A 12047-nucleotide genomic window follows, 5' to 3' on the forward strand; every position below is an offset into this window, starting at 1 on the left:
TGTTTGCTTACTCTGCGATCACGAGGTCAGAGGTTGGACCACCCGGCCAAAAATCGACTCCGTTTGATACATCATGCTGGGCCGAGCTGGCTATGGTGGTCTGATTTGGGGAGAACGGGCTGGTTTCAGAAAAACAAACTACTCAAAAACAAGCGCGCAGAGAGCCATGCTGGAGGCTAAGTGTAGCCTCAGTGCGTCGGCTGGGGAAACAGGGGGGATTGGAATGCCCCCATTTGTGTTGTAAAGGGTCCGTTTCATCCAAAAACAGAACCATCAGGTAGCCATGAATCCACCCAGCTGGTGCTCTGGTTTCTATTAAGGCTGCTTTATGTATGATTTGAGAGTTGTCGCGAAAGAAAGAGCTGCAAGATCAATAAAGAAACACTTGCTCACTCTGCGCTCCCTGCCTACGTTTCTCTGCCATTCAGGGATGTTGCTTTTTCACACCTGTGCTTGCAAGATAGACTCCCCAAAACAGTCAGTGAAGAGATGTACACTCATACACTTAACATATTGTCCCAGCACATGTCACTGACACTCATTAATTACGCTGATGGTTGGCTTGGGCTTTTCTCACAAGATACCATTAAACGTCCCTCACCTACAGCACCTTAAGACCCACGCACTGCGCCGCTCCCCCCTATAACTGTTCTGTGTAGCTCTAAATATCACAGTTAGAGAGTTAATTGCCTGACATTTACTAGGACCAGAATTCCACTGTGTGCCTGGTGATGATGAAGCACTTCAGAATGCCACCGAACCAGTGTTCAACGGACAACACATTTACTAAAGGCTGGGTCACCGCCGCATAGCCGTCTGCTGACTATTCGCATGATACATTGCTAGGACACGCTATGACACATCACAGACCTGTATGGACAGAGGGAGCTCCGCCTCCAGCACTCCCTGTTGCCGTGGAAACGGTATCTCTAACAATCCCAACGGTTTCCCTTGAACTCTCAGTACAATTAATTTCCTTTTAGTGCAGGCAGAAACTGGGATGGAAAACCTGTGACTGAGACACAGCGAGTGATTTGAACTGTAGTTTAAGAAGAAATAGGTGGACGGACATGTAATCAAATCAAACGGACGCATAAGAAAAGTAAATTTGTCATTCCCTTTAAATCCAAAAGCCAACACCTAATATCACATGTAGGGAAAATAATCCCTTGCTGAGTGTGTGGCCCTCATAAGGACCCAGGGGTCGGTGTAACAAACAGGGCAGAGGCTAAAACACCGTCCCACCCACCAGAAACCCTGCTGAGGGTAAGCTCACAGCTCCTGGTCGTTTCCAGATCTCATGCGGTCACATCTGGCCGGGCCTTGCCTGAACCCGTTAGCTTCGCGCTACAATGTGCGTGTCTGACAGCACCAAAGAGCACGGCAGGAAGAGTGGTGCACGCATACACTGAGCGCATGCACTCAAACACGCACGCACGCACAAACATTTTAATGTGCTTGCATGGGTGTGTGTCTGGGTGTCTGCCAGGATGCAGGAAAATGTCTGCCTGTGTCTGACAGACCAACTGAGGGAGGGACACACGGAGAGGAAGACAAGTTACGATGTTGCCATGAGCCACCGTATGATTGGAGAAGGGGCAGTCGCTCTGTTGCCATGGTGACGGGAACGCAGAGGAAGAGGGCTTCCCGGAACAACAAAAGACAATTTTGAAGCAGACCTCTACTGACAGAGGAAGCTCCGCCTCCAACACACCCGGTTACTATGGAAGCGCTATCTTTAACAAGCCCCAATGTTTTCCCTTGAAATCTCAACCACAATTCTGTAAATAGGTGACTATAATTTGATACAGGACAGGTCTTGTACAGTAAAGAAACCTTTCATCACCATAAGGCTCTCCTAAGCCTGAGCGCTGAGCTAATCTGTAAGTAAGGGAGTATCGTGTGCATGAGTCCAGAACTCCTGGAAGCAGCTTAGCTCCAGTAAGGGAGTATCATCATGGTGTGCTTGAGTCCAGAACTCCCGGAAGCAGCTTAGCTCCAGTGGGAGTGGGAATGTTTTCGATAAGGCAGATATTTCAACTTCAGAACCATCTACTCATGTAATTTTAGGAATAGTGGACACACATTGTTGATACTTTCATACATTTACGAGAAATTAAGGCATTCATATCGGCCTTCACATGACCTGCTACCCCACCATGCATAAGTAAATAAAATGAAGAATAAGGAGAGCAGCCAATCAATCAAAGATAGGGTGGCCGGAATGCATAGTGATGGCAGCTCAGGCAAAATGGGAGCAGTGGCTGGGAGAGAGGATCAATACGGAGCTACAGCGAGGTCCACAGGGACTGGGCTGACGGGCTGAATGTACTCCGGCGGGTCGATAAACACACTGCCCACTTCCCGCTCGGAGGAGCGCCTCGTGGGGATAACACACTAAGCACACACCACTGTCTCCGACACGCCTCTACACACATGACCCCTAAAAGGACAAATACATCTTTTTTCATAAACCAGAATAACCACTTATCAGTTGCTGTTGAGAAGCTGGGCTGTGCAGCAGAAAACATGTTGGGTAGATTTTGCTTGAATGATTTCAGTGTTCTCCGCCTCACTCATCAGCAGCTGCTGAAGGACTCAAAGTCAAATGTAAGTGTGGTGGAGTGTGGTGAGAGTGGTCTGTCGCCATGTGTCGGGAACAGCTCAGGAAGTCATAAGCTGACTCATGGCTCTGCCGACTCTAAAAGTTTAACATTTCATCACATCCTGGACCCGGGTTGTTCGCACAGAATTTTCAATTAACAGTGAACGTTTTTACACTGGCAAAAATGCCCATCTACACTGACCGAGGTAATAAACCGGCATGATTTTGCACCCCAATTTACCCTCTCGGACCTTTCACATATTGGGGGTTTCATTTTCATGTAAATTAGATTAGATGGCTTTGCGGTTCCAGGGGCGTGACTTGGATAGAGCCGTTGCTGCGTTGTCTCTTCAGACAATGCAGCGATAAACATGGAAGTTCTAACAGGAGGGACGGCGAATTACAGGGGTTACGTATAGAGCTGCTGACCATCATGGGAGAGAAGGAGATGCAGTTGCATTTAACAGACCCTCCAGGATTTGTGATTTGCAACTTCAACGCAATATCAACCAAACACTGCGAATTGAGGGCGGTGTCGCAATTTTAACCAACCACCGCAACTTTCCAGCAAATTTGACCAATAAGTGGCGTCGTCTTGAACTAACGTCGACAAACTACCTTCCGCCTTACTTCTGTTTTTACTACTTCAAGCGATTCAAGCATTCATGCAGCATGTACGCCGCGTCCAACGTTTCACACAACGTTTAACTATCCTGGTATTCTACATGAAAGCGGGGGGAAATTATTTTATACTGCATGCAACATTGTGGTGGAACATAAGCGGAAATCTTCCATTGATAAGCATTTTTCCACCGCGAAACATATCCACAGAACTGCAGAACAGCAGGACGTCAAACGACGAGGGAGATCACTATGACATGACACAGGCTGTGGCATCCAAGTCAATTGCCAGCGCGGAAAGAATCAAGAATCTATTATTCATAGGACCATTTCTCAGTGTTTTTTGTTCGTTTAATGAATTTTTTTTTTTTGTAATAACTTAATATTTAACAAATTACTCAGGGAAAATTGCAGTAATAACTTAATATTTAACATCAGGAAAACTTTTATCGCAACTTTCACTTCCTCTCGCACTGTAATTGCGACAGAAACCTAGAAAACACTGCCACTATCATCGCAACTTTTTGGAAAATCTCACGCAACATCAGGCATTTTAGGCTGCAACAATCTCGAAAAAGGCCCGCGAAATCCTGGAGGGACTGATTTAACAAAGACGGGGAAAGATGGTACGATCTACAAGAAAGGCTTTAGTCGGGATAAAAAACAAGTGGTCAGCAAAATAAAGAATTTGTTGGTGTTTTTGCACTTGTAAATAGTTAATAGCATTTGTAGCCTGCATTCAGACGTATACTCATTCTTGCATGCGAGTGTCTTGATTCACATTTAAATATGATATAAGATATTGAAATTGCAGGGCGTGCCAACTGCCAAGCCGCAACCGTACCGGCTTGGCAGCATTAAAATGCCTAGTGCCAAACGATCCAAACCAACTACTAAAAGACAGTGACAGTGTGAGAGAGAGAGACAGTGTGAGAGTGAGACAGTGTGTGTGTGAGAGAGACAGTGAGAGAGAGACAGATGGACAGAGAAATCTGAATCATAAAGGGCTTTCCCGAATGTCTTTCAGCGAGGTTGCACTCTGCCTGCACAGGCCTTTGTGCTGCTAACTCCTTAATGTGCACTTTCACTGTAACACAAGAGGCTAAGCCCGCTCAGAGAGCATTGCTGTCGTCCTATTTGACATTCTGAAGTCTCCCAAACTGCCTATGTCTCTCAGCCTCAAGGGACCGCCCTGATCCCAGTTCTGCTTCTCTCTGCAGATCAGTCTGGTCTAAATAGCGTTGGAAACCTTCCTAAACACGTTCAAATTAAAAAGGTACGAGCAGCGCTTTGAAAGCTTGTATCAGCTCTTGACAAACCAGGAGCACCGGTCTGCCAAAGAAGAACAAATAACGGCATGCCAAGAACGGTTTAGCAATCTACGGAGCAATCACAACCGTTGATATTACAAGTCGACTGAATAACCCTGATAAACAATATACACAAATCTGCATGTTCTTCTTCTCTAGGAGAATATGTTTTGGCTGTAGTTGCAGCCAGAGTCAGCAAGCTGAACAAGAGCATGATCATCACTCTGATTGGTTAGAGTTTGACATTTTTTTACTAAGGCCGAGGCCATATTTGGAAATCAATCCCTCCCCAGCCATGGCCCTACTGATATTCACTGACCAAACCCTTCCAATAAAAGACCCAGCCACATACAATCTCCTGAAGACCAAATGATAAGTAGAGATAGGTTGGTAGGGAAGTGACCAGGAGATGAGGGTGATGCTGGCTATCAGAATACAGGTGACTGCTGCATCTGGTTTCATGCTACTGTCAACACACTTGTGTGGTTCGGGAAGTTTAGTAGAACTCTACTCAGCCTTTACTCTCCATTCAAAGAACCCCTGGTACCGGTTCTGAGCAGACCATTTCTACTGAACCTCAGGGGGCGTGGCCTAATCTCACACAGAGCCAGGGGGCGTGGTCCCATCTCAGACACACAGCCAGGCCAGGGGGGCGTGGTCCAGGCCAGGGGGGTGTGGCCCCAACTCCTACCTGCGCTCCCGGTGAGGAAGAGGATGGTGCTGCTGGCGGGTGATGAAGGTGGTTCCCCACAGAGGGCTGCTGTGGCTGGTCCGCAACCAGCCCACCGGGGGCGGGGGAGGGGATGAGGAGGAGGAGGATGGGGAGGAGGGGGGCGCCGGGTACCCCCCCGAACCGCCTCCAAACCCGTGGTCCGACTCCGCCTCCGTCGTCAGCGACGACGCTGAGCTCCCCATCGCCAGGGCGGCGATGGCAAACTCCCGCCCAGGGCTGACCCCCTCTCAGTGGGAGTCGGGGGGGGGGTCCAAAAAAAAGAAGAGAACTGGAGAGGGGAAGGGCCAGGCCAAAAGAACCCTCTACTCTCAGGACCCTTTCACTCCTGCTGAGATGTGTACCGTGGTGGCCTGAGATTTAGCTGAACGTCCTCACCCACCACGTTCAACGAAGGACACACACACATGCAAACTACAAAAGGACAAATCCAGAGAAAAGACAAATATCATCCAATCAAAACACGGCTTTAACGTTTGGGTTAGAAACCAAAACATCCACAGTGAAGCAGACCGGGTCCGTATTGTCCAAGGCACGTTCACGTGTCCACCAAACCGAGAGTTCAGGGAGACTGAAGGAGCTGCACTCACGAGTCCAGACTGACTCTCTCAACGGGGGAAAGCTGAGCTCTCACAGCACGTGTCCAGAGAGGCCCGAGATTGCTCACAGGATGTTGGCAGACTAGGGGAACAGCGTTATTGACCGACCCGTGTCATCTTCCACAGATCCGCAGCTGCGGCGCAGGATTAACTGGAGATATCCATAGTAAAAAAAGAATAAGACCCACACAGGGTATGCTGCACACCTGCGCTCAGACCACAACAACAAGCAGTGCAAGCCAAGGCCAGGGTCCGTTTTGTAGGGCTAGACTACTGCACCGCAGTCAGTCTTCCATGCATTTAGAAACTCCAAAATCCAACATCGAAATCCGAACATGAAATATTTGGAAACGATTCTTTTGACGGCCCAGGGCTGGGGCCCTCCCAGACAGAGCCGACAGCTCTACAAGTGATCCTGCTGCTCATGATGGAACTTCATCGGTGCCAGGGTGCGAGCTGGGTCCCAAGAGGATCTGGGTGCCGGGTCAGTCTGCGTGCGTACGTCGGGCGGCTGTGTGTGTGTGGGGGGGGGGGCAGGAAGTCGAGCTGATAATGCCAGGGGGGACGGGACGGGACGTCAGAACACGTCGGCAGTGGAATCGGGAGCAAAACCAGTTAACAGACTGGTTTTGTGTGTTCCACATGCACAGAAACAACACAACCCGTATAAATCCGTCCTCAAAGTGATATCCAGATGCAGACGAGGTGGTTACAGCGGGAGGCCAGCCTAAGCTGTAGTCCCGCGGGTTCTGTGAGCGTAAATAACCACGCAGCACCGCTCACGTCATTCCACATCCATGGTGGATCACAGGGGCTAACGCGCAGGTCTCACACATCGGACGTATTCACATTGAAATAATGACAACGTGCACATATCGGGCGACTGGAGGATGAGGTAGGACGATCCGCTCTGCTACACCTGAGACAGGACGGCGGCGTGGACACAAGACGCGCCACAACACGGGGCTGGAACCACGAAAACCCCTAGGTCTTTCTTCCACCAACGCGAGGGTGCACCTCCCATCACATCACAACCGCGGGACACAGTCCCCGGGACTGGGGACTCCAGCCTGCAGTGTGCTCGCGACCCCAGCAGCCGTCCGGTCGTCGCGGAGCCCCGGCTGGTGATGAGGAAGAGGAAGATTCATCCTCGCCTACCGAGTCCGACGGTCGCTCTGATGCGAATTACGAAACGCCTGTCCCCTCTAGAACCCCCGTTTATCTCCTCATCTCGTCTCTGTCCGATGTAAGAGGTCGGAGAAGGATGTTTGTATTCCAGATTGCGTGTGCGGTGTGCCTCTTGTTCTCTTTACAGCGTTTACAGGGGTTTCAGTGATGCGCAGGCGCACTGGCGCGCCAGAGGGGTATAAGGTTCAGCCTATCAGAATAAGTGGAGAGTCGACCTCTGGGGAACTCACCCACTTAAAGGAAATGGTTTTATTTCGGGACAAACTATAAAATCAATCGTAATATCACCAGATAATATCATTATTGTTGTTTTAATTGTTTCCCTCTGTAGCTTTTTGTTCATAATTGGGTCAAAGTTTGTATTATGTATTATTAGGAGTGCAAAATGTAAAAAGGTTATTAAGGCGATATATGTTCTTTGGTAGAAGACTATAGCAACAGCTTTTAAATCAAGATGTTAGAGACTGAGGGGTTACAATATAACTGGATTACATACTTTTATAATGTTACAAGCAGCTCTGATTTACGTGTGTCTGACAGTGACAAGAGGCAGTGAAATTGCGAGAGAAACTGAGATAGAAAGATCCATCCCTTTGTCTCGTTGCGTCTCTCTTTCTCCGTCTCTTGTCACTCCGTCTCAAGGGAAAGAGGGAGAGATAAGACGGTGAAAGAGAGTGAAAATTACAGAAATCCGATAGTTTTTCCCGTTTTGCCGGGATGTGATTCCTGCCTAATCTCCAGATGTTTGGTACATCTGGAGCCGCTGTTCCGGGCATGGAATGCTGGACCAGCCCATCGTCCTGGGATGGAGACTGCATGAGGGTATCCTAATAGGAAGTGACTTGGCCACTCTTGCACTACGTCGTCAGACATGTACATCTCGCTGCGGTATAGGACCATGGCTACAGAGTGGAAGTTTAGGAGGTATTAGCTACGTCAATCGTTTAAAGGAGAAATATTATACCACCAGGTGTGAGTGCGATTAGCCTTACAAGCCGTTTCAAAAATCTGCTCCATATGACATCACTAGTGGGTGTGTCCACCTAGATCTGATAAGTAAAATGAAAAACAATCCAGTAAGAAAATGTTTAGACTTTCGGGGGATGCAATGATCAAAATCAGTACACAAAACAAAAGGTTACAAACCAAATATTTATTTGTTATTGTAATACAGTCAAATGTTCCGCTGAACTGACTGCATGAAAAGCTTTTTGTAGGCCAACAAAAATAATAATAATAATAATAATATAAAATGGTGAAACAGATCTACATGTAAATCAGTCTGTATCCCACCTCCGATCCTGATCAGGCCAGAGGACCATATCTACAACACAGCAGAGATCACCTGAGGCCTCTTTCATGCTCTGACACTGGGTTGAAGTGTTTAACCAGTTGATTTTGAACAAGTGAGTTAGACTTACGGTAATTAGTTGTTGCGTTTTGAAGGCTAGTGTTTCCAGGCGAACCAAGTGTGCTAAATGATGAGATTTGTGCTTAGAATTTTGCAAAAAAATGTGATTTAGAATTTCTGTGTGAAAACAGTGTAATTGTGCTTAGAGTTTAGCATTCTGGAGTCTTGTAGTTGATACATGAGCTTCAAATTTTCAGAATTGTGTGCATAGTTCCATTTTTTGTGGGTATACAATCGAGAAAAACTGAAGCTGAAGCGGCTCTCCAAACGACCCAACTCCACGGTACCCCTTTATTGAGTTAATGCTGGTGCTCAAGTGATCCAGAGAGACAGAGAGAGACGGGGACAGAGACAGAGAGAAATAAATAAATAAAGAATGAGATAAACAAAGGGAGAGAGACCGACAGAGAGAGACCGACACAGAGACAGAGACAGAGACAGACAGACAGACAGACAGAGACAAAGAAAGACACACACACAGACAGAGAGAGAGAGAAAGAGGCATACAGATAGAGACAGAGAGAGACCGACAGAGAAAGACAGATACAGAGAGAGACAGACAGAGACAGACAAACAGACAGACAGACACCGAGCGAGACAGAGGTATTACGACATGATGGGGATTCCTTGCAAGACCTGTTGGTATTCTTTAGAGTAGTGGGGCTAGGTTCACACCAGATCATTGTCACTACAGCATGGCTGAGTCATGAGCCGTTAGTGGCCGGGTTCTCCATCTCGACGTCTGCTCACTCTCCATATCGTCATTCCCTGTAGCTTGTTCTTATACACCTCACATTCATTACCAAATCGAGGCCCATCTGTAATTCCACGTTTCCCCACACAGTAACTAACTGAAGCTATCGCGCTGCAAGATGCCCTTTAAACTCCAATGTTTGCCCCAGATTAACTGGAAAAGGTCATGAGAGTTTAACTCACTGCCCATCCCCACTATAGCAGAACTAAACTCACTGCTTAACACCACCATAGCAGAACTAAACTCACTGCTTATCCCCACTATGGCAGCACTAAAACAGGCCAGGTGAGCTACACTCACGGCCCACTTTAATGATGTAAACTGAGCCAAGCCAATCAGATGCTGTAGATTACCAACTCGTTAAATATTAACATTAAAAAGAAAGAACGACTTGAACTTGAGTTTGTCACTAAATACCTCAGAGAGCAACTGAAGATGTCGTTACAAATCGATTTCACACACACACACACACACACACACACACACACACACACACACACACACACACACACACACACACACACACACACGACACACACGACACACACGACACACACACACACACACACCTGTTCTTCTTCCAGCTGCCTCTGAGCAAGGCAACTGGAAGGAGACCTAGCAACTGTTAGAGACCGACAGAGAGAGAAAGCCGCTTCATTCAAGTTCCGGGTTGAAGTGATCTCGACCGACAGAGAGGTCTTGGTTTCATATCCCATTTCCACTTCGAGCAGCAGGGTTAGTGTTGGAGCAGACTGAACACCTGAACTGTCAGAACAACTGCCACAACAACTTTCTCACAATCCCTCCTAAACATTTCCCCCTACTAAGTATCAGGGCAGATTTGCCCCAGACCCAATCCATGTTCATTACTGCTTCATTCCGACTGCAATGAAAACCCATTGAACACACCTTCACACCAAAACGCGTAAAGCGCGCGCGCGCGCGCACGCACACACACACACACACACACACACACACACACACACACACACACACACACACACACACACACACACACACACACACACACACACACACACACACACACACACACACACACACACACACACCTCTCTTTGGGACCCCTGTCAGTGACTGAACATAAAGAAGAGACACTAGGGTCCATCCTATTGGACCCCAGCAGACCGCGGGGGTCGGACTCCGTAACACAAAGACGCGTCTATTTCAACCCTCCGATTAAACGGTTTAGTTTCCAAGATAACTTCCTTGAATTCAGCTAGAAGTGCTCTTACCTCCAAAAGCTCTTCGGCTTGAAAAGCAAACGATAGACCCTTTTTAGAGTCGTAAACGCGGTTAACTTCTGCTGGCCATGGAGAACCCACCAAGTTGTTCCTGGATCGGACCCGGGACGGGTGTTATCTCCGCGGGTTACCTCTGGTCCTTAACACCGCCGGCCCGTCCATGCTCCACACATCTTGGTTATGGACAGAGATCGCTCCATAAACGAACCAAACCATCGAGTATCGCCGAGATCCCGCAGATATACCTCAAAGAACACCTCAGGAAGGGGAATCTCCAGGCAGGCACGATAAAGATTTGGCGTACTCCTCTGGCGTAGAACCGGTAGCACCGGTTGTCTGCGTCAAGAAGGTTTAGCGCAAGTCTGTCTGAGAATACTAACGGATAAGAACTCAGTTTCCCATCTCCGGGGACTACAAATCAAACCCGGATATCCGGCACGTCTCACGTCAAAATAATCACGTTATGAAACATGATGAATGAGTAGATCAAGTCATCGTTTTATTTTTTATATAATTGGTTTTCGGTGTAGATATTTAAACCTGAGCCGGATCCGATAATGTCAATAGAAAAATCAGATTATTCAATTATGTGTGGCCAGAATCATAAAATAATGAGTAATATGCAGACCATAAGTTTTTGGTCTGGCTTCAATTTGAAAGCAGTAAAAATCTTTACCGTTCCAGAATGTGTAAAATAGATATAATTAGGCTACATTTAAATTAATTCTAGTCGAGTCCTAGTCTATTGAGTATAGCCTATCCACGCTATCTAGTGGTTGTTGTTAGTATAACCTTTAACGATTAATCGGTATAAATCTCACGCACACACACACACACACACACACACACACACACACACACACACACACACACACACACACACACACACACACACACACACACACACACACACACACTACTGGTAGGATTCTCCGCTCAGATATAGGTGCAGCTTATATACTTTCGGTATCAGAACAGCTCAAGGAAAAAGGTTGTCCTGCTGAATACTTTACAATCATTCCCTACAACTTTGCCCTACTTGCACTTCACTTTAATTAGAAGCGTTGTTATTAACTATTTGCTGCAAAGATATTATACTGTACATATATTTATAAATACTCAAAAAGATTGTTGCACTCTGGCTAGACCCACCTACATTTCGCGGCATTGTAACCTTTTTTTATGTGATGAAAATAGAAAATAAAGTGAATCTAATCTAATTTAATCATTCATGTACTGAAGTACATGACTATTGATCCACAAGGGGGGTTGATATTGCGCCCCTGGTGAAGGGGGTTGTATTCACCCCCCACATGGTATCTGGAGGGTTGGTGGAGAGGGTGGGGGAACAGCTAATGTCCTCCCTGATGCCAGTGTTAGCCCTTGGGTTTGAACCCAGAACCGTTCTGCATGGATTATTGTTCTGTTTGGTTGTGTTCTGTCCAGCGGTTGTTTTGTGCCAAACTTACATTTCCTGCACATCCCTGTTTAAATGTATTCTAAACCAAACCATCATAGAGTGCCACTCTCTATCCACACTACTTTATTCATACATCATGTGGCATTA

At 47.0% G+C, this 12047-nt stretch overlaps 1 protein-coding gene across 2 annotated transcripts in view; it reads right to left on the bottom strand.

Moving 5' to 3' along the window:
• The window catches only part of capn15 (calpain 15), a 34298-nt gene extending 23488 nt beyond the window's left edge, over positions 1–10810 (bottom strand). Inside the window, exon 1 of one of the 2 annotated variants that reach the window (XM_030340379.1) lies at positions 10472–10810. Coding sequence is in view for 1 of the 2 variants with exons in the window: in XM_030340378.1 (XP_030196238.1) it covers positions 5228–5451 (224 nt within the window). In the remaining variant the exon portion in view is untranslated. Of the gene's footprint in view, positions 1–5227; positions 8498–10471 lie in introns of those variants that run through there. The other variant, XM_030340378.1, reaches the window with a different exon arrangement.
• Positions 10811–12047: the final 1237 nt, after the last annotated feature.

The sequence above is a fragment of the Gadus morhua genome, chromosome 18 (assembly GCF_902167405.1).
Source record: "Gadus morhua chromosome 18, gadMor3.0, whole genome shotgun sequence".
NCBI lineage: Eukaryota > Metazoa > Chordata > Actinopteri > Gadiformes > Gadidae > Gadus > Gadus morhua.